This window comes from Lissotriton helveticus, chromosome 3_1, assembly GCF_964261635.1.
Source record: "Lissotriton helveticus chromosome 3_1, aLisHel1.1, whole genome shotgun sequence".
Taxonomy (NCBI): Eukaryota; Metazoa; Chordata; class Amphibia; order Caudata; family Salamandridae; genus Lissotriton; species Lissotriton helveticus.
In genome coordinates, this window is record NC_136061.1 from 52264125 (window position 1) to 52286742 (window position 22618).

A 22618-nucleotide genomic window follows, 5' to 3' on the forward strand; every position below is an offset into this window, starting at 1 on the left:
CACTATACTTGACAATAGTAGTACAATCACTATGTCCTACATGTACGGAACCATTATTTCGGACACATAATTCGCCTTTGACTGGTAGTACTGAAATTGCAGGTAAGTCTGGAGTAGTATCAGACTGAACATTCAGGACCATGAAATTCGAAGAATAATTACCTAAATTATACACTTCATTTTCTAGATCTAACCCTGTTCTGTGGGGAAGACCTTGCTTGTCTGGAAAACATGTACTGTTAAGAAAAGACATATCTGTTGAGGATGACGTTAACGTGGACCATGCTCCACACGAACCATTATGTGAAAATGGATAAGGAAAGAGTGGCAGAACTCCCTTCGGTGTCTGGAAAGGGGGGAGTCGACCACACACCCAACAATTAGTGGCATTGCTGGTCTGGTGTGAATAATGTAACATGCGGATGAAAGAATTGTTACGCATAGCGAGGCGGTAAGAGAGTTCATGAGGAGGCAGATCACTAAACGTGTGCTCTACTGTAGCATTAGAAGACTTATTTACATGAGAAACTGGAAAATACAGATAAAATGCATAACTGGTGCAGGAAATCATAATACTGAGAAATAATATGAAACATAGAAAAACGATACATCGGATTGAGTTTTGACTAACTCTCTCACTATGGGGGTCTATTTTATACATGTCAGAAACCGGTCTAACCGTTTCACCTAGGGGAGGACTTAGACAATCAAACTGGCTGACTTATTTTACTAGACCTTAACTTGAGTTTATACTCCTGTTGCGGAGTTTTCTCTAACAGGGAGGGTGCAGTATCAGTGTCTTTTGCGGGACAGTCCTTAAGAATAGTACTTTGGCAGTCTTTAGAATCCTGGGAAATGTTCTTTGAGACTGGTTTCAGTCCATAACATTTTTTAATATGCGAAAGATGCACCCAGCCTTTGCGTCCCTCCAACTTCACGGCTGTACGGGTGGCCAGGAGGACCTGTCGGGGCTCCTTCCAGCGAGGCTCCAGCGGACTTGAGCGATCGAAATTTCGCACTAGGACCATGGATCCTGGAACGATTTCATGCGGTGCCACCTCGGTATTGTCTGGAAATGCGGCGGCAACCTGTGAACGACAAGAGTTGAGGGCAGACATCAAGGAAGCTAGGTAATCTGTCAGCATATTACTTGAAACATCGGTAATACTTCGAGGTCTAGGAGTACCCCACATGTTAGGGGGGCGGCCGAAAACGACCTCATACGGGGATAGACCTGATCTAGAATGTGCGACCATGCGCATATAAAACAAAGCGACTGGCAGAGCTACGAGCCAGTCCACACCTTTCTCTTGACAAACCTTTGCAATTCGGATTTTCAGGGTCTGATTATGTCTCTCTACGAGACCGGCTGCTTCAGGATGGCGTACACAATGGAACTTCCACTGGTACCCTAACAAAAGGGACACATGCTTCATGAGTTCAGATGAGAATGGCTGGCCGTTGTCAGAATACACGACTCTAGGGAGTCCATAACGGGGGAAGAACTCACGAACCAACTGCCTGGCAGTGGTCGCGGCTGTGTAATCTGGAACTGGATATGCTTCTGTCCACCTGGACAAAGCGCATACAACTACAAGGACATACTTGAAACCTCGACATCGCTCCATCTGAATGTAATCCATCTGGAGGACTTCAAAAGGGTGGTCAGGGGGCTGGAATCCACCTTGTTCCACCGGGACACTTTTACCTGGATTAAACTGACAACATATCATACAGGTACGGACTTTCTGCTTGGCTGCAGCTCGTAAATGCTTGTTGAACCAAATATTCTGGATACTGTCTAACATAGCTTTTTCTCCTAAATGTGCTGGACTATGTGCGGTATTGATAATGACTTGAACCATAGAGTCGGGGAGAAACCATGTGGCTTTTCCCTTCGTCACCCATCCTTGATCTGTCTGGACCCCTCCTTGTTCGGACCATTTCTTGATTTCATCGGGAGTAGCGTGTAACTGGATATCTATGACATCTTGAGTAGGGTCCTTAACTGTCATGCATGTAGTCGGATCTGGAGTGTGCGTCTGTGTCGGATTAACTGAAATGTCTGGAGTCTGAGCTGTAAGCGATCTGCTAGATCATTACCCTGGGAAATGGTGTCAGTAACTTTCGTATGTGCTTTGCACTTCATGATAGCAATGGATGTCGGTAAATGTATTGCATCTAACAGAGCTTGAATGAGGAGACCATGCTGAATCTTGGTTCCATGAGAAGTCATGAAACCTCTCTCTTGCCAGAGCACTCCAAAGTCGTGTACGACTCCAAATGCGTAACGTGAATCTGTGTAAACATTAACTTTCAGGTTCTTGGCGTGTATGCAGGCTTGAGTCAGAGCAACTAGCTCTGCTGCTTGAGCAGACAGGGTGTCAATACGGTGTGTCTCTATAACGTCGGTGTCGGTAGTCACTGCATACGCGGCGACTAGTTCTCCTGTACTTGTTCTCATGCATGAACCATCCACATAAAGTGTCAGGTCAGGGTCTGGTAACGGAATATCGGTCAGGTCTTGTCTTGGCTTTGTCGTAATGTTGACTACTTCCACACAGTCATGTGTGGCAGGATTTGGATTAGCTGATGGTAACAGTGTAGCAGGATTGAGAACGTTGCAGCGTCTGATTTCTATGTGTGGCTGAAACAGTGTCAATTCATAACCTGTTAAACGTGCAATTGTCAAGTGCTGAGTCTGTGTTCGGTTTAAAAGAACTTCCACGGAGTGTGGGACTTGTACTGTCAGGGAGTGTCCTAATACTATGGAATCACTTTGTCTGATAGCAAGTGCTGTGGCTGCAACTGACTTGAGGCACGCAGGCAGAGCCTGGGCTACAGGATCTAATGTGCTCGAAAAATAAGCACAGGGCTTGTACTGTCCTGCTTGATCTTGTGTGAGGACAGATAATGCTGTACCTTCGCGTTCTGTGACGAAAAGTGTAAAAGGCTTACTGTAGTTCGGTGTTGCTAGAACTGGAGCTTGGCATAGGGCTTTCTTTAACTCATTGAAACTAAGTGTATGTTCAGATGTCCAAGGGAGGACAGTCGACACGGCTGCCTCCTGTGTCGTTAACTGTATCAGTGGCTTGGCTAGAAATGCATACTGAGGAATCCATTGTCTGCAGTAAGAAGTGAGGCCAATAAAAGCACGTACCTCCTTCTGGGTCTTGGGCTGAGGAAGACTCGCTATTAACTGGATTCGGTCTGGTGTCAACTGCCTACCCCTCTTGGACAGTAAGTGTCCTAAGTAGACCACTTGCTGGACACAGAATTGAAGCTTCGAAGGGGACACCTTGTGTCCCATCTCGGCTAGGAAATACAAGACTGTAAGGGATGCTCGCTCGCAAGCACATTCAGAACGGGCTGTGATCAGTAGATCATCGACATACTGGAGCAGGGCAGTGTCAGTTGGCATGTGAATGTTATCTAGTTGTCTCTTAAGTGCTTGACTGTAAATACTAGGACTTTCTGTGAAACCTTGAGGAGCTCGTGTGAACATATAGCTCCTTCCATTTAAACAAAATCCGAAAAGGAACTTGCTGTCTGGATGAATGGGGACACTAAAAAATGCGTTCTTGAGGTCTATGACTGTAAAAAATGAGGCTTCTGAATCAATGGCTGTCAATAGGGAAGAGATATCTGGGACAACTGGGTACTGGGGAATAATACATTTATTAAGTTCTCGGAGATCAATCACTAATCGATATACTGGAGGTGCATTTGGATCAGTACGTTTCATGACTGGAATGATCGGAGAGTTGCATACATTGGAGTCAGTTTCTACAACTACTCCTTGAGCCATGAGCTCGTCAATAATTTTGGATAAGGCTGCTACAGCCTCAGGTGGCAATCTGTACTGCCTGATTCGTGGTAACACTACACCTGGCTTGAGAGTCACACGATGGGGTGTGATTTGCATATAACCAACATCAGTTGGACCTTGCGCCCATAGATGCTGCGGAACATTGGACAATCTGGGATCAAAATCTCGTAATACATAGTGACCCTTGAAGTCACGTAGGAACAATCGTATTCCCTCTGGGGAACAGCATATAACTGCACCTAACTCTTTCAGTGTTTTAATGCCTAATAGATTTTCTGGACATGACTTAGTGAGTAACAGATCAGTAGTGCGGGACAATGGACCTACTTCTAGAGTAACTGGCTTTGATATTTCATTTACAATAGGTGTTGGAAACCGGCTATTTCTGGTAGGCTAAGGCTTATGCCAAAGCCAGGCAGAAACCACCATTCCAGTCAGGGCAAGGAAGTCACACGCCAAGATAACCCCTGCTCACCCTCTAGGTAGCATGGCGCGAGCAGTCTAGGCTAAACTCGGAGGCGATGTGTAAAGCATTTGCGTCAGCGCACAACAGCAACAACATACTAGGTACACCACAAAAGAGACTACTCCACACAAGGTTATATTAAAAATAACTTTTGTATTGTCAAAACATATCAGATAGAAATCACGCATGTACATTGTGCCAACTGGAACGGCAATATTCACAAGGGATTATTTACAAGACGGGGCCACATGGGCCACTGTCTGAATCAACACTTTGCAGATATAGAAATACTTGTCAGAAATTAGAATAAAAGTATATAAACTTCACTGTAACACAAAGCAACAGTTATAGATCACACCCAGTAACTACTGGGAACAGGTAAGTACCACCTACGCAACCCTACACTCCTTGGGAGACTGTCACGCAGGGGACCAGGACCTCACTAGGACCACCTGTACTAAAAGAACAATCCCCTAAGTATCACACAGCATTTAGGGGTCTAAGAAAAGAACACATTACCCATGATGCAATAACCTACATTCAGAGGAGTAATAAAGAGAAACACAGGATGCCTAAAGCATTCAGAGGTGTTATGAATAAAGCACATGATGCAATAAAATACATTCAGGGGTGCAGCGCAAGAAGACACATGATGACTAAACATTCAGAGGTGCAGCGCAGGAAAAGTAAGACACATGATGCATACACCTACACATTCAGAGGTGTCAAGAGTAAAGCAATAGCGCAAGAATCACATGATGTCTAAAAACATTCAGAGGTGTAAGATCAAGGTGCGTAATCATACTAAATGCATTACATTTCCTAGCACCACATCACAATGCGCAAAACTCACATTAGGCAGATACTATCACATGAGCCACTACCTGTGGCAGTCCCTAGGCCAACTGGCCTTGTTGGGGCTCAGACGCCCTGAGTCTCAGTGTCAGGGTGCGCTGCCATGCAGCGCCAGTCTCAAAGTATAAAAAGCCTAAACGTGGCAGGTGCCCACAAAGTGCTGGGCACCTGGAGAACAACAAACTTGTGCTAGGGCCCTCACTGGCCCTTAGGCGCCAACTGCGCCACTGCTGGAGCCACACAGGCTCTGGGCATATCACACATGCCCCAGACGTTGGAGCCACGAAGGCTCTAAAGCACCATGCCAACCGTTGGAGCCACACAGACTCTTAGAACAATGATGCCCCCAGGAGCCTCACCGGACTCTAGTCCTCACACTCGGGGGCAGGAGGGGACGAGCACCGACAATATGCCCCGAAGCCCCCCCCCTCTCGAATATGGCCCTCTCTGGAGCCAAACGGGCTCTACACACCGTTGGGGCGGCCCGCTGCCATCTGGGGCCGCCCTGAAGCAGTGCCTCTAACCCGGCACCAACACGAAGCAATGCGGGCCCTCAAGAGCCCCTCGCGGGCTCTTTGCTCACGGTGGGGCGACCCACTGCCATTCGGGGCCGCCCTTCCTTGGTGCCTCTACCGGCACCACGAGAATCCATCTGCTCCCTCACGGAGCAGCAGCATCACGGAGCCCCCGTCTCACCCGGTCCACACGGAGCCCCCCAGCCCTTCAACTCACCGGGCCTCAGGGGCGGCTCCTCCGGGCGGCGGCTCTCTTCGTCTGGCCAGCGCGGGGCTCCTCTTCCACCACGGAGCCCCGCCGGGCCGCTCAGCCGCTCGCGGCCGCTCTCCTCTCGCTGCAGGGCTCCCTCGGCACACGGGAGCCCTGTTAACCGGCCGCCACCTTTCTCGTCTTCCCCATTCTTCCACGGCCTCAGGGGCGGCCCAGCCAATCGCGTCGCGGCTCCTGCGATGAGCCCCTCATGACGCGAGGCCGCCAACCAATGGCAGCGCGGCCTCGCCGATGACGCGACCATTCACTGGCCAACAGAGCGCGTCCCTCCTCGGGTCTCGTCCAATCCGGTCGCGGCCCCTTCGTGGTTTGTTTTCACCGCGGCAGATCGAGGTGGGCACTCGTAATTGATTAAGTAAATACGGCCAGGAATCCTCAGCGCCTCCAGCGCTATAAGCGAGCACCAAAAGCGCTCCTAAGCACTAGAAAGTCCAGCGACAGCGCTCTCATGCGCTTGGGGGAAATGAAGCGCTCCAAAGCGCTAGACAGCAGGCAGAGCGCTCCCAGGCGCTCAAGGCGAAGCCCAGCGCCTCTAGGCGCTAGAAACCAACTCCAGCGCTCTCCACAGGAAAAGGGCAGCTTCTCCATGCTGCCATGGTCCCAGAACTTCCCCAGGGGCAAAGCCAAGTCCCCCCTTCAGCCCAGGCAGGCAGAAGGGTCCCCCCAGGAGTCCAGGAATCCAGGTGTCCAGGGCCTGGGCAGCGCCCACCCCTGGTAGATCCCAGTCAGCCACAAGAGCAAAGACAAGAACCCTTTGGAAGGAGACACCGTCCCTTCTTATACACAGAAATGCCTTTGAAGTACTTTGAAGCTTTCGTGCAAGGGGCCCTGAGTACTGGAATGTTTCTGGTTTACGTCTCCCTGACAGCTTCAGGGCCAGAGGTGACAGTGGGCCACCAGGATGGAGAGCCAGCAGGGTGGGCGGCAGGCACAGCCCGGCACCACCAGACGCTCTTTCCTCCCATCCCTGACAGCAGAGGGGCCTTTCATCTACCCCCTCCTCCGGGGCCTTGCAGACCCTGCAGACCCTGTTCTACTCAAACCAGACAGTCCATCTACCAACAGGCCCAGGCATGCCTGGGCCAGGCCCATCAGCCAATCACGTGCTAGCAGACTCACTACACAATTATGCCAACTTCTAAAAGTGGCGCTTCTAGACTACACACAGCCATGCCGCATACACCATTCTGCAGCATTCATTCTCACGAGTTCATACATATCAAACTCGCCCCTGCACTCCCCACGCATCAGGAATCTACCATGGGCATACATATTTCCCAGTCATTCCTATGGGAGGGCAGGTCACTCACCATCCATACACAGAAAGCACACGCACTTTATACTGTACCACAGTGAAAAAGTGCGCAGAGGCCTACAATCACCAATCCAGGTTCCAAAAACAGGCTAGGAAAAAGCAAAAAGTCACGGGGTAAACCTGCCCAAAGGACCGGGTCCAACACATCCCCCTTCCAGCCAAAACGCAGGGTAGACCAATCACTACACTGATGGTCTTCAATGCTTTGGGCGACAAAACCACGGAGACGGGCCTGCAGGGCAGGGCCACCTTACAGTTTTTCGCCACTCTGAACCCACAGGGATTTCCCTCAACAAAAGCTCTCTGACACAACTAGGATACCCCACTGGTACACACTAGTCATCCACAGCCAGGACCAGGCCCTAGGCCATCCAAAGATCACAGGTCCTAACCAATCCACAGAGTGGGGGCAGAAGCCCCTGGCACACAATAGCTAATCTCCACTCTCTCTCTCAGGGTAGCTACACTACCACTGATCCTATACCCTAGGGACCACACCCTCAGGCTGACTAGAGGTCACAGCAAGAATGCCCGATCCTACCTCTACTCCACCAATGTTAGAACTGGGGGTCTCTAGTTGGCAGAGGTAAGTACCTTAGACCAAGTAGGGACCCTTGCTTCCAGTCAGGGTGAAGGAATAACCCTCACAGGGAAGCACTCACCAGAACACAACTCTCCTACCAGATCAGGACCTCACTCCGTCACTGGTCTACCACCTGGAAACTATTCCACTTCTGAGGTACAAAGCACACAGCACAGTCCCTCTTCAAGCAGGTGGGGGGCACAGCACACAGCAAAGCCCCCTTTCCTCTACCTTAGTGGAAACAACAAACTGCAGGTGGGCCCCAGAACACACAGCAAGGGCAGCCCCCTCGGTCTCTTCAGCTGATCCACTTTGGTAGGGTTCCTCTTGACCTAGAAGTTTCCTAATCTCCCAACCTAGGATTTAAACCCTTAAGTTGCACCGGGGTCAGAAGTACACCGTCCTTCTGCACCCCCTTCCAGTTCCATGATCACAGGCACAGTATGTCTCAGGCTAGACAGAGCACACGCCAGCGGCGTATCAGCGACACACTCTCCTCCCACCGGGGTCAGAAGTAAGGACACCGTCCCTCTGCACCCCCCTCCTGAGTCCTGCACCCTCCCACCTGGGAGTGGTACCCCTGGAAGCCAACAACCGGTCAGGACACTGATTACCGATGCCCTTCCCTCCAGGTCAGGCTGAACCTGAACCTGGCCTCCCCCCTCCTCGGGGAACGACCTCCAGAGGCCCCAAAAAAAAAAAAAAAAAAAATGGTCAAGCACTCTAGGCGGTCAAATGCTCAGCGAGCCAGGACTTCTGCACCCTCCACTTAGGAGCGGTACTGCCCAACACTAGGACCGCCGGAATTCTGGTTACAGAAACTCCCCGTCCTCTTGACACATGAAGATCCTCTTCAAATGACTTGTAAGTACAGCCTAGGCCCCTGACCTGGCGCTCCCTTAGGGAACCCTCCAGGCCCTGAGACAAGGTTTCGGGCTAACGTGGGACACACCGTCCCACACTCACTCCGCCTCCACTGGGACAGGACGTGAGCCCCTACACCCCTATCATCCTAATGGGACATAGCTGGGCTACACATGAACCTCTTCACCTACACAGGATCATCAGATACACAAGCCACTACTTTTAGAATCACTTTCTAATGTCTCTGCACGACATCCAGCACACCGCCAGACATCCACCTTCTTGTCCAATGCCTCTGCAGGACGTCCTGCACACCACCAGAGGTATACCTCACGTGCAAGCTCCTTACAAAAAAACTCACACGAACTCCTCCAGTTCAAGACACCACTCATCCACACACTCCCCCTCCAGACTGGTGAGACAGTTCCTCACTGCCTCTGACTCTCAACCTGTCACCCTCTTACTGAGCACCAGGCACCATACTCTGGGAACTGGGAATGGGACTACACGCACTGGACATATTTAAGCTGCCACCACTGGATCCTACCATACGGGGAATCCAGACACACACACTACACTCAGGGAATAACCACCCTCCTGAGTAAGCAATTTCTCCTCCACCCTCCCTCTCTTCCATTTACCCACACAGGGACAGGAATAGGGATTGGACACTGGACCCAGCAAGGGATTCCTAACCTATGGGAACCTCCCCTATCTACTGGCGTCCCGCCCTGTCATTTTCTCTCATCTGCCACTTAACATAAAGCGCAGGAACACCATCTGAAAATGACACTTTTGAGGAAAAACAAAATCAGAAACAATAATCCCAAATATGTGACTATCTGAAAAACGCAGAGTTTTTGTAATGTAGCCAGTTGTCGCTATGGCACTGGGCAAACGCAAGTCCAAATCCGCACCGCTGACCCACCAATGTTGGAAACTGGCTATTTCTGGTAGGCTAAGGCTTATGCCAAAGCCAGGCAGAAACCACCATTCCAGTCAGGGCAAGGAAGTCACACGCCAAGATAACCCCTGCTCACCCTCTAGGTAGCATGGCGCGAGCAGTCTAGGCTAAACTCGGAGGCGATGTGTAAAGCATTTGCGTCAGCGCACAACAGCAACAACATACTAGGTACACCACAAAAGAGACTCCACACAAGGTTATATTAAAAATAACTTTTGTATTGTCAAAACATATCAGATAGAAATCACGCATGTACATTGTGCCAACTGGCACGGCAATATTCACAAGGGATTATTTACAAGACGGGGCCACATGGGCCACTGTCTGAATCAACACTTTGCAGATATAGAAATACTTGTCAGAAATTAGAATAAAAGTATATAAACTTCACTGTAACACAAAGCAACAGTTATAGATCACACCCAGTAACTACTGGGAACAGGTAAGTACCACCTACGCAACCCTACACTCCTTGGGAGACTGTCACGCAGGGGACCAGGACCTCACTAGGACCACCTGTACTAAAAGAACAACCCCCTAAGTATCACACAGCATTTAGGGGTCTAAGAAAAGAACACATTACCCATGATGCAATAACCTACATTCAGAGGAGTAATAAAGAGAAACACAGGATGCCTAAAGCATTCAGAGGTGTTATGAATAAAGCACATGATGCAATAAAATACATTCAGGGGTGCAGCGCAAGAAGACACATGATGACTAAACATTCAGAGGTGCAGCGCAGGAAAAGTAAGACACATGATGCATACACCTACACATTCAGAGGTGTCAAGAGTAAAGCAATAGCGCAAGAATCACATGATGTCTAAAAACATTCAGAGGTGTAAGATCAAGGTGCGTAATCATACTAAATGCATTACATTTCCTAGCACCACATCACAATGCGCAAAACTCACATTAGGCAGATACTATCACATGAGCCACTACCTGTGGCAGTCCCTAGGCCAACTGGCCTTGTTGGGGCTCAGACGCCCTGAGTCTCAGTGTCAGGGTGCGCTGCCATGCAGCGCCAGTCTCAAAGTATAAAAAGCCTAAACGTGGCAGGTGCCCACAAAGTGCTGGGCACCTGGAGAACAACAAACTTGTGCTAGGGCCCTCACTGGCCCTTAGGCGCCAACTGCGCCACTGCTGGAGCCACACAGGCTCTGGGCATATCACACATGCCCCAGACGTTGGAGCCACGAAGGCTCTAAAGCACCATGCCAACCGTTGGAGCCACACAGACTCTTAGAACAATGATGCCCCCAGGAGCCTCACCGGACTCTAGTCCTCACACTCGGGGGCAGGAGGGGACGAGCACCGACAATATGCCCCGAAGCCCCCCCCCTCTCGAATATGGCCCTCTCTGGAGCCAAACGGGCTCTACACACCGTTGGGGCGGCCCGCTGCCATCTGGGGCCGCCCTGAAGCAGTGCCTCTAACCCGGCACCAACACGAAGCAATGCGGGCCCTCAAGAGCCCCTCGCGGGCTCTTTGCTCACGGTGGGGCGACCCACTGCCATTCGGGGCCGCCCTTCCTTGGTGCCTCTACCGGCACCACGAGAATCCATCTGCTCCCTCACGGAGCAGCAGCATCACGGAGCCCCCGTCTCACCCGGTCCACACGGAGCCCCCCAGCCCTTCAACTCACCGGGCCTCAGGGGCGGCTCCTCCGGGCGGCGGCTCTCTTCGTTTGGCCAGCGCGGGGCTCCTCTTCCACCACGGAGCCCCGCCGGGCCGCTCAGCCGCTCGCGGCCGCTCTCCTCTCGCTGCAGGGCTCCCTCGGCACACGGGAGCCCTGTTAACCGGCCGCCACCTTTCTCGTCTTCCCCATTCTTCCACGGCCTCAGGGGCGGCCCAGCCAATCGCGTCGCGGCTCCTGCGATGAGCCCCTCATGACGCGAGGCCGCCAACCAATGGCAGCGCGGCCTCGCCGATGACGCGACCATCCACCGGCCAACAGAGCGCGTCCCTCCTCGGGTCTCGTCCAATCCGGTCGCGGCCCCTTCGTGGTTTGTTTTCACCGCGGCAGATCGAGGTGGGCACTCGTAATTGATTAAGTAAATACGGCCAGGAATCCTCAGCACCTCCAGCGCTATAAGCGAGCACCAAAAGCGCTCCTAAGCACTAGAAAGTCCAGCGACAGCGCTCTCTGCGCTTGGGGAAAATGAAGCGCTCCTAAGCGCTAGACAGCAGGCAGAGCGCTCCCAGGCGCTCAAGGCGAAGCCCAGCGCCTCTAGGCGCTAGAAACCAACTCCAGCACTCTCCACAGGAAAAGGGCAGCTTCTCCATGCTGCCATGGTCCCAGAACTTCCCCAGGGGCAAAGCCAAGTCCCCCCTTCAGCCCAGGCAGGCAGAAGGGTCCCCCCAGGAGTCCAGGAATCCAGGTGTCCAGGGGCTGGGCAGCGCCCACCCCTGGTAGATCCCAGTCAGCCACAAGAGCAAAGACAAGAACCCTTTGGAAGGAGACACCGTCCCTTCTTATACACAGAAATGCCTTTGAAGTACTTTGAAGCTTTCGTGCAAGGGGCCCTGAGTACTGGAATGTTTCTGGTTTACGTCTCCCTGACAGCTTCAGGGCCAGAGGTGACAGTGGGCCGCCAGGATGGAGAGCCAGCAGGGTGGGCGGCAGGCACAGCCCGGCACCACCAGACGCTCTTTCCTCCCATCCCTGACAGCAGAGGGGCCTTTCATCTACCCCCTCCTCCGGGGCCTTGCAGACCCTGCAGACCCTGTTCTACTCAAACCAGACAGTCCATCTACCAACAGGCCCAGGCATGCCTGGGCCAGGCCCATCAGCCAATCACGTGCTAGCAGACTCACTACACAATTATGCCAACTTCTAAAAGTGGCGCTTCTAGACTACACACAGCCATGCCGCATACACCATTCTGCAGCATTCATTCTCACGAGTTCATACATATCAAACTCGCCCCTGCACTCCCCACGCATCAGGAATCTACCATGGGCATACATATTTCCCAGTCATTCCTATGGGAGGGCAGGTCACTCACCATCCATACACAGAAAGCACACGCACTTTATACTGTACCACAGTGAAAAAGTGCGCAGAGGCCTACAATCACCAATCCAGGTTCCAAAAACAGGCTAGGAAAAAGCAAAAAGTCACGGGGTAAACCTGCCCAAAGGACCGGGTCCAACAATAGGTTTTCCTGAAAATCCAAGGGAAACATTTCTTGAGCCTGAGAGCGGAGCCCCTGGAACTTCGGCGTGACTGATAGTGGTCCTACTTGCCCCTGTATCAATCAGAAACTTTCTGTCTTTCCCTAATACTTGACTGTGAACATAGGGACCTTCTTGATCTACAGGTATCTCGATGAGAGGCAAGCCTACCTCCCCCTCTAGGCTGTTTCATGAATATGGCTGATACTCTGGATACTCAGACTGTGCATACTGGTACATCTGCTGTGTAACATGCTGTGTTGCAGCGATAGGCTGCGGAGCGGTAACTGTCTGTGGTGCAATCTGTGACTGAGGAGTCTGTGAAACTTGCTCTTGTCTCGGCGGACGTGGTCTTTCTTTAGTCTTACCGGTAGCTATGTTGTGTTTCAGAACTGCACACTCGTTTATAAAATGACCTGGCTGTTTACAATAATTGCAGTTTCCTTTAACGGGAGCTGCAGGATGACTGGCTTGATTCGGACCCCTCTTCTGACTGTCTTGAGGAACAGATTGTGCAACTAGTACTTTCATTTTCGTGTCTTTCATACGTTTTCTCTCGTGATCTTGTTCTTCTCTGATTCTATTCTGGTGATATTGAAGCATCTGTAACATCTGGGACGGGGTATTAGCTTGCCAGGTACTTTCGACTTTCAAAACTCGGTTTTTAATTTGGGGACTCGAATTCTCGACTAATTTAGTAACAAAAAGATGAGGGTATGACTCGCTACTCGTCTTGAGGCCACTGTTTATGGTAAAACATTTCTCAAATCTGGAATAATAATCACTAATATCTTCGTCTTGTTTCTGTTTACAGGCTGAGATTGCATCCCAGTCTTCTTTTCTAGTTGTCAATAACCTAGGCAAAACTTGTATTAACAATTCTGGTAATTCTTTACATTTATCTCCAAGACCGGTACCTGGTACTCGTGCCTTATCTTCGGCTTCTAGAACTGCCCAATCGATCTTTTTCTCTCCCACCTCCCATTCTTTGTCTTTGAGTTTCTCATATACCCCTGCGGGCAACAGGACTTTTAACATTTTAATTATATCTGGATACGTGTATTCTCCCATACGGAGCATGTCTTTTAATTCTCGATGGAACCCTGCTGGATCTTTATCATGACAGGGAATTAATTTTTTCATCTCTAAGAGTTCCATCTTTGTGATAGGGGTGTAAACAAACACTCGTTGCATTTCACCACCGTCTGTCTTAACTGGATGCACTTCTCGTAACGGATTCTGTCTGTCTATGTAAAAGGGTTTACTTTCTGGGGGTGAGACATGAACAAAATGCGGGTTCAGAAACGTTCTGTATTTGTGGCGCTGTTCTAGAATGACACTAATCAAATCGGTACTTAAACCTTTCCATTTATACTGGAGTAACTCGTTCAGGACATCGTGTAACGGACCTGGATCAGAATGTTGACCCTCATACAATGTAATGAGGTGCTGGATCATATACATACCCGCCAGTCGCTGCTCGGCTGGGGGCAATTTCAGAAACATTTGTGCCACTATTTCGTCTGGAAAAGTGGTAGAGTCAGTAATCCATCGGACTGCTGATCGGACTAGTTCTTGTTCATGCATGGTACTTAACTCGCTATAACCGATTCGTGATTTTAGAATGTGATCGGTAGCTTGAAATACTTGTTCCAGAGAACCTTGTTCTGGTGCTGGATGATGAAAAATTGACTTGTGTTCTAGGCGCAAATGGCGATCTGGAAATCTAGATTTTCCTACATACGCTATTCTGTCGGGATTCTCGTCCTCTACCTCTTCCGCAGAGTCATTTTCCTTTTCGCTTACTTGTGCTTCTTTACGTTGTTCGTGTACCCTTATTATTTCTTTACGAATCTTTTTGTACATACTCTCTATACTACCGATAGTCTTGTGCTTACCCTCGGCTATATTATCACTCCACCTTGTCAGGACTTTCATTTCCGCTCGATCTTTGGTCGGATAATCTTGTTCCCTTATTAGACAATTAATCAGAAACTTTAATATCATGAGCTGGACTTCAACTTTTCTTTGGCACATGACGTCACTAATACTTTCTGGATCATTCCCTGTACGGATAAAACGATATATTCTGTCTAGATCTTCTTTCATATCTGGTAGGGTAACTAGATACTCGGTCACCTTTCTTACGCGTAATGAATATAAAAGCATACTATCCTCGCCTGGGACTGGATCATAGCCACATTCATTAAGGGCTTTTCTTATTTCTGCAACAGACTGATACCTGGGCGTACGCTGTGACGCTTTTGCATGTAATTCGGCTAACGTTAAACGCTTGTGTGGCGGCGGGGTTTGAGGAGGACCTCCTCCTGCGGCCCCTAAACTAGAGTCGTCTACTGATGCTCTTCGTCCTGGCAGAGTGGGAAATGGAAATGCAGGCTGGACTTGTATGGCGGGCTGGACCGGGGGTACCGTAACAGGTACTCCGGTGTCTGGAGGAGCGGGAAGTGCCTGATTTACAGGGACTGGCGCAGCGGGATTTGCATATTCTGGGACTGTGTCGTCCAAATAGGACGAGATAAAAATATCAGCTGCGGTCGGTTTGTGACGTAGCTTGGTCGGGACTAATGGTGGCGGAAAATTACTGGATGCCTCTGGGGTTGCTTTTGGCAAGTCCTCGGCAAGAAGAGGATACATACCCTTAATAAGAGCATGCCTCTGTCTGTCTGACTGTTCGGTTTTAACTCGTTCACCAATCTCGATTAATTCCCTTTCTTGGGCTCGTTCTAAGGATTCTCTACTTAATTCTGACTTTCTGATTTCTTTTTCGGTTCTTTTATGAGATTCTTTGCGCCATAACTCGATGGCATCTTTCTGTGACTGTCTGGCTTTCTTTTTCCATAATGCTTCTTCTACTCGCATGATGCACTCGGCATCCCATGTGCCTGATACAGGCCATCTATACTTTTCCTCTAACTGTTTGGTATACTCGACCCATAAATCTAGATACAATATGGCGCTTATGCCATGCTTCTGATACATAAAATGACCTGGACTGTCCCTAGGCGGGACAGGAACTGCTGCTTCTAGCAGACCTTTTCTAGTTTTTAACTGACGCAGTTTTGAAAAGAGCGGCATGACTGAACTATGATCTGGACACAATACAATACACAATAAACACGAGAATCACTTCGCACTCATACCACGACATTAAAATACATGAAGAACATTCAGAATAACAGTTCGAACAGAATACTACCTGGAATACGGAAAACAGAATACATGAATTTTCTCGAGAACAGAACTGACTAGAACAGGAACTAGATGCACTGCTGAAACAGTACGAAACTTACCGGTCTCATACAGAGACACGTCAGGACCCGCATCCACCGAAGTGGACACTTCGTTTGTGGGACTGTGTACCACCAACCCACAGACCAGAGTCAATTAGTTTGACCCTGTCTAGATACTACCCCAGCAACGGTACTCACCGGGCAGCAAGAACGGAAGGCCTCAGACTGGACTGGACTGCTTCGACGCCGGACGGACGAACTTCGGACTTCTGTTACAGGTGGGCCTCCGGATACCTCGGACCTTGGACTCTCGGCTTGGGCTCTGGTCGGGACTCGCCGCGTTCCTCCACCGTCTCGTCTGGATGCTGGACCGCCACCTCCGTCTCCTCCGTGGGCCTGAGGGATACTTGAAGCAGAAATATCTGCACGTGCACGGTATGGTTCCGTCACGGCTGCAGAGGGTCAGGGGGTCGGCGTGGCTTCACCGACGCGTGGGGAAAGGGCAAGTCCCTGTTCGGGCGCCATTATGTGGTATATAAATAAATAATACCGGATCTAGGTTTGTCTGGATATAGCAATAATCAGATAGCTCAATAAATAAGAGTCAAGATTCGAGGTAGTAGGAGTTTTTGCAGGTTTATTACAGCATAAAGGACAGGAGCGGGACAACCTGCATAGGAATAGGATGGCAGGGCCCAGCAGCTGCTGGGGCTGGATCTGGGATGAGCGCGCTAACATTTAATAACAATACACAATCATATATACTAAAACAGTTGCATTACAATACATACGATAGGCGGAGCAGTGGGTGTGATCAATAGCAGTCGCGAAAGATAAGGGTGAAAGTAGGTGTAACAGAGGCGTATACATAGACATGTGATGCAAACGTAACAGAATATGTCATGAATGGGGCGGAAACATGGAGGGGGCTACCTAAGGAGCCGGGACCTCTGACCTAATGGTGCGCGCAAACTGGCAATGACGTGTTACTAGGAGAAGCTGGGGGCTTCGAACTCTGTGCTAGGAGCAGAGACTGAAGTCTGGAGAGTCAGGGCGACATGTACCTAAGCAGTATCTAGTATCTGATGTTTAGAGAACATGTTGATGGAATCCAAAAGTTATCGGGGTAAAGGCGAACAGACTCTAAGACTGGAGCATGCATTATTCTACATGTAGTGCGTGATGAAGAATATTAAATGACCATTAAATGCAGTATTTCTCTAACGTGGAGACGTAAAGGCTAGACAATGACGGAAACTATTGATGCGATTCAGTAGCTTTAGGAATGCAGAGAAGGAGGACTGAACTGATAACTGGAATCATAACATACTCTTGGCAGACTCAGAGGCAGAGCTAGGCTGAGCCGGGCACTGCGAGGCAGGAAGTAAGTGAAGGGTCGAGGATACAGGTGGGGGCTGTATCGCTCCTCAGCGAGGGCTTCAGGAGACAGGAGCTGAAATCTGGTGTCCGGGCCCTTTTGAGGCCTAGGAACGGGGGCTTTACAATGAAATAACGTCCACACTGAGAAACGTGGCAACGTAGCTTTACATAGGCCTGATATTCGTAGTATTCACGAGAACTGGAAACTGACATACTAAAGGTGGACACAACTGTAATTGCGTCTTTAATCAAACATGGGGAATACATATGCATATTAATCATGCACAGATAACATATGATGGAGGACGCGTAGGGACACAGAACATGGCAAAATTTACTTTTCCACAATACTTAAGGTTAATAATGTCAAATTAATGCTTCGCTCCTCTCAGACTGGATCTCAGGACCGCATAATGTTCAAGAAAAGTAAGCTAGGATGAAAAGCTCTTGGAATTTTTGTATGATCAGCGCCAGGAAGCCTTTCAGGTGAAGGTAGCGCTTTATAAGTGTCATTATTAATAGTAAGAATAAAAGAGACTTCGGATCTGAAACTAGAGCAGACATTCTGGATTCACTTGATAACTATAACTAAATAACTATTGAAAAATGATGCAGTCAGGCCAGAAAATATAAGAAAAACGGTGGTATTTAGAGGGCTCTCCAAGAAGTAAGAGTGACACAGCCATCTCCCCTGCCGATGAAGAGAAGGAGTCTTACCTGCTGCTCCACTCGCATAAAGTATCCCGAGTCGTGCGCCTGCCCGCCCTGCTCTGCGTAGAAATTGGTTTGATCCAAGATTACTCCACAGCGCTCGCCTTCCTTCCCCAGGGAGTGCAACGCTTGGTCTTTGTAGAGGAGGAGAACGGTGGCTTGGCAGGGGCTGAAGACTAGAGCGAGGAGAAAAAAACACGTATTGGTACAGAATTTAGAGAAGGGTTCTGAAGTTGGCTTCATAAGAAAGAGATTTTAATTCAGTCAACCAAGTGATGGTGCAAGGATTCGCATGTGACACGACTTACTTGTATTCAACCCTCCCGACATAGCGTTAATAAAATTAATCAACATGTTCGTATTACTAATATTGCATTACACTACATTTTGGGTATCTCGATGAAGCTTGCATATGTGCTTTTACTAATCGTAATCCGCTTGCAACTAAAATGGCTGCTTTTACGTGGGTGCTCTGCAGGGTAGGAAACTTCAGAAGCTTAACTTAGTGAAAGAACAAAGCTATAAATCAAAGCTATTCGGTCAATTTTCATACATGTTGCTTGTCAATAGTCACAGAGAATGTGGGCATCATTAATTGCCTTTCAAGAGAAGTAGCGACTGATCTTGGCAAGACACCTGGTCTGGGGTAAAGACGTCAGCATCAGTCACCAGTGAAAAACTTGAGATGAGGACTTTGGTATTGGTGGTACCGTATCAGGACCACTGGAGTGAGACACCACAGCTCACCACGGCTGTTGGTGAGAATATATCCCCGGGTCCCAGGATCGTACTATGTCCCATTGCGGGTGCGGAGCTTGTCCAGTCCAGAGATCTCAGGTAGACCCATTCTATGTGTCAAAGGTCATCCAGTGCTTAGAGGCCCAATTGTCCCTTGTCCGGTGGAAGTAGATCACCAGCCCAGATATCTTACACTGTCCCAGGTCAGATATCAAAAGTTAACCCATCCATGCTTTCCTCTCTGCGTTTGGATACTTATACTTTTACTATTATGAATTCCCAATTGCAAAAACCAGGATACAAAGTGCTGCGAGGTAAGATCAAGGCCGTGAAGCTACAGACTCCTCACATGAGGCACTTGTGGCCTCTTCCATTCCTGGCAGCTCTTGAGATCACACAGCAGCTTCAGGAGCACCAGCCCTGTAACCGCTTCAAAATATAGGTCCAAGTTCTTGTAGAACCCGGTGTCTTCAGTGTGAGAAGTTGGCCTGGTATATGATGCTCACTAGTTCTAGTGATCACCTTGTATCAGTCCAAACAACCCTTATGGTGATTGGTTGTAAGTCAACCTTATAGACCAGCTATCCTAATGGTTGCATGGACAAAGCAGTCTTAGGCTAAACTCTTTTGGCATGTGAAGCCAGCTGTTTTACCACAATATAACCCCTTGAATACCAGATGACAGGACACCACACAGGTTGTTATGAAAATAAACAATATATGTATTAATAACAAACACCTCTGAACTCTTTATGAGGTCAGAGGGCTAAGCACATGACAAGAATCTTAAGAAAAATACAGTAAATCGCACAAATTACAATGGTGCCCTAGGGGCACGACAAACCATATACTAAGTAAATGGTATAAGGAAATCGATAGAGGAAATAAGGATGCCCAGAGGCTGTAGGATCGCTGGGACTACACTACCCTAACCTTAGGTAAGTAGCAGGAGGCCCACGGGACGCGTGTGCAGAGTGTGTACTCACACGCGAGATGCGGAACAAATTCAATGGGCAGAACAAATTACGAAAAGGTAATTAACAGACAGTTCCGTCTAGTTAAGACTAAAACGACTGAATATCTGGACACTAGGAGAGTCAATCTACCTATGAGCACCGAAATGCTCTCGTTACCTCACCAACGGGCTGCAGGTGCATAGGTGTGAAAGTGGGTCGGGTTTTCGCGTCGAAGTCAATGGAGCCTTGAAGAAAGATGCTGCAGGCGACCAGGAGGAAGATGTCCGGTGCGATCGAAGGGTGGATCGGGGAAGAAGAGGACCTGAAAGCAGAGGGGACAGTGTTCAAAGTCACTAGCCAGTGACTGGAGTGGAACCAGGAGGGAACCAGATGCTGTTGTCGCGATCAGGTGAGAGTGGACGCTTGACTCTGCAGCCACGTGGACCAGGAGGTGTCTTCGACAACCAGGATGGAGGCACGAGCTGTCCCACGCAGGCTCTCGCTGTCGGCGGTGTTGGATCCGGAATTGGCGTCAACAGGCCTTGGCAAAGGCGACCCACGCGGTGAGTGGAAACGGCGTCTGGTGTGGACCAGGAGGGTCCGGAGTGCTCCTCTTTTGGAGAGGAGGAAGGGCCAGTCTGGAGCAACCAGACCAGCGGTGTAGATTTCGTGGATCGTCGTCTAGGAGGCCACTAGCCAGCTGGCAAGTGACCAGACAACGCGTTGAGCAGCAATCAAGCAAAAGGGCCCCACGCAGATCTCGTGGATGCTGGAGGGCTGGTCTTCTGTGCAGGAGCTGCTTGGGACTGGGGCTTCTCAATCCCCAAAGCACTTTCTCGAGGATGCCTCTGAAGTCGTGCTGGAAGCAAAGTGCAGTTTCTTCAAGATGGCCGGTCCCACGTGTCTCGTCGCACCCACGGATCTCATCTGTGCTGCAGATGTAGGTAGAGGTCGGAGAGGTCTGGGAATCCGGGTCTCGTCGGGCTCTGAGGTCTGGTTCCGGCAGGAAGGATGACAAAGTGAACCGCTAGGACGCTTGATGGTGCCTGCAGTTGCAGGGTGGACACTCCTTGCCCACAAGGGAGATTTCTTCAGTCTTCTGTGGAGCAGAACGTCGAAGTCCAGAGTTTCTTCTTTGTAGAGTTGTTCAGGATAATCTAATTTGGAATGGGACCAGCTCCTACCTTTATTCTCCTAAATGGGGCTGCACTAGTGACTAGGTCCCTCCCCTGGGTGGGACCAGGAAGGGGGTGGTTACACCCCCTATCCTTTGTCCGGTTTTGCGCCAGAGCTGGGGCTGGAGTGCCCCAGCAACTGGTTTGAACCGGGGTATGCACAGGGACACCTTGTGTGCCCCAAGCATGTCTCATTCCTTTCAGGCCTCCCTACCTCAATACACAAAATCCTGTCTGGGGTGGTGCTAGCACCTCCCAAGGCAGGAAACCCTTTGTCCAGGCCTCCCTCGCTGGAAGGACTCCCAGCAGCAGGAGGTCAGACTTGTGTCTGTGGTGGCAGCATCCATTTTGTGATGCTGCGGCTCTGTTTAACTTTAATCGGGGTTCACAGTTACATACATGTCGTGTCCCTCTAAAAGGGTGGAATGCTACCCCCATCGCCAGAACTGGCGAGAGGGTAGTATTCCAATTCGTATGACACCTTACACGACGTGTTTTGATAAAGCTATGCCAAAGTTAGCAATAACCGCGAGGATTATAATGCACTTAAGAATATATGGTATAGCGTTATCATGGAACAGCTATAAGGACTTGGTTCCGCAAGCTGCAGACAGGCTCAGCTCATGCTAGAGCACCATCTCACATAATTCCAAGCACTCTGCCTTCAGGATTGATAAGGCCTGCCATAGGAGTGACTGATAGGAGTATATGTGTCCATTTTGGGGTTAGATATAGGTATCCTATATCTACAGCAAAGGGTGATTACACCACCTTGCCCCAGCTGTCTTACCAGCCAGCTGTGTCTGTTTAGATGGCCAGCCAGGGGTGGCATAATACATGCTTCAGCCCCTGGTAGGCCCTGGGTACACCTATGCCCTGGGCACCTAAGGTACACTGTACAGGGACTGATAAGGTGGCCCAGTACCAATTGGTAAATGCACCTAAAGTACATGGATGTCAATTTAGAGAGAGAACAGCTAGGCTGTGGGTCTGATTAGCAGGCCCACAGCCAGGGAAAGTCGTAAACCAGTGAAGCAAAAAGCAAAAATCTGGGGTGACCATAGGATTGCAGACCCCACTCTCCTACATTCAGCACTTTAGAAATGATCTCCTTCTGTAGTTGGCTTATGGATAAAAGCCACTTCCAATAGGGCTAAAGAAAACAGATCAGTACTCTACAAAACTTGTTTCACAGCTGGTACAGTACAATTTACAAAAAGATATTCACCATATCGCCCGTCAGCATCCAGCACATAGGAATACTTTGGGGAGTCGTCCGTGGTGGGCACCCCTCTCCGCTGCAGTTCAGCCAAAGAGTGGACATCCAGCCGCATGCCACCGCCTTCCTCCTCTGCTTGCTGGGCCTGAGATTTACGCTGCACACATACAAACATGATATATTGAGGTTAAGGCACAAACTACAAACAGAATCATCTTTTTTCAGTTTTTATAGTTGTGAATTGTGGTAGAATCAGAGCAATGGGATCTGCATTATTAATCCACAGCGGGATTCTCACACATTCACAAGCAAACATGAACCCCCTTCAGACCGGGGAACATCC

General features: G+C 49.5%; 1 protein-coding gene across 3 annotated transcripts in view; it reads right to left on the bottom strand.

The window, feature by feature from the left end:
* LOC144822096 (alanine--tRNA ligase, mitochondrial-like) overlaps window positions 1–22618 on the bottom strand; it is a 198704-nt gene that overhangs the window by 100970 nt on the left and 75116 nt on the right. For all 3 annotated transcript variants that reach the window (XM_078679217.1, XM_078679219.1, XM_078679218.1), the window contains exons 11-12: window positions 22285–22432; window positions 18194–18363 (exon numbers count right to left, since the gene is read on the bottom strand). In XM_078679217.1, coding sequence (XP_078535343.1) covers window positions 18194–18363; window positions 22285–22432 — 318 coding nt within the window. The remainder of the gene's footprint in view (window positions 1–18193; window positions 18364–22284; window positions 22433–22618) is intronic.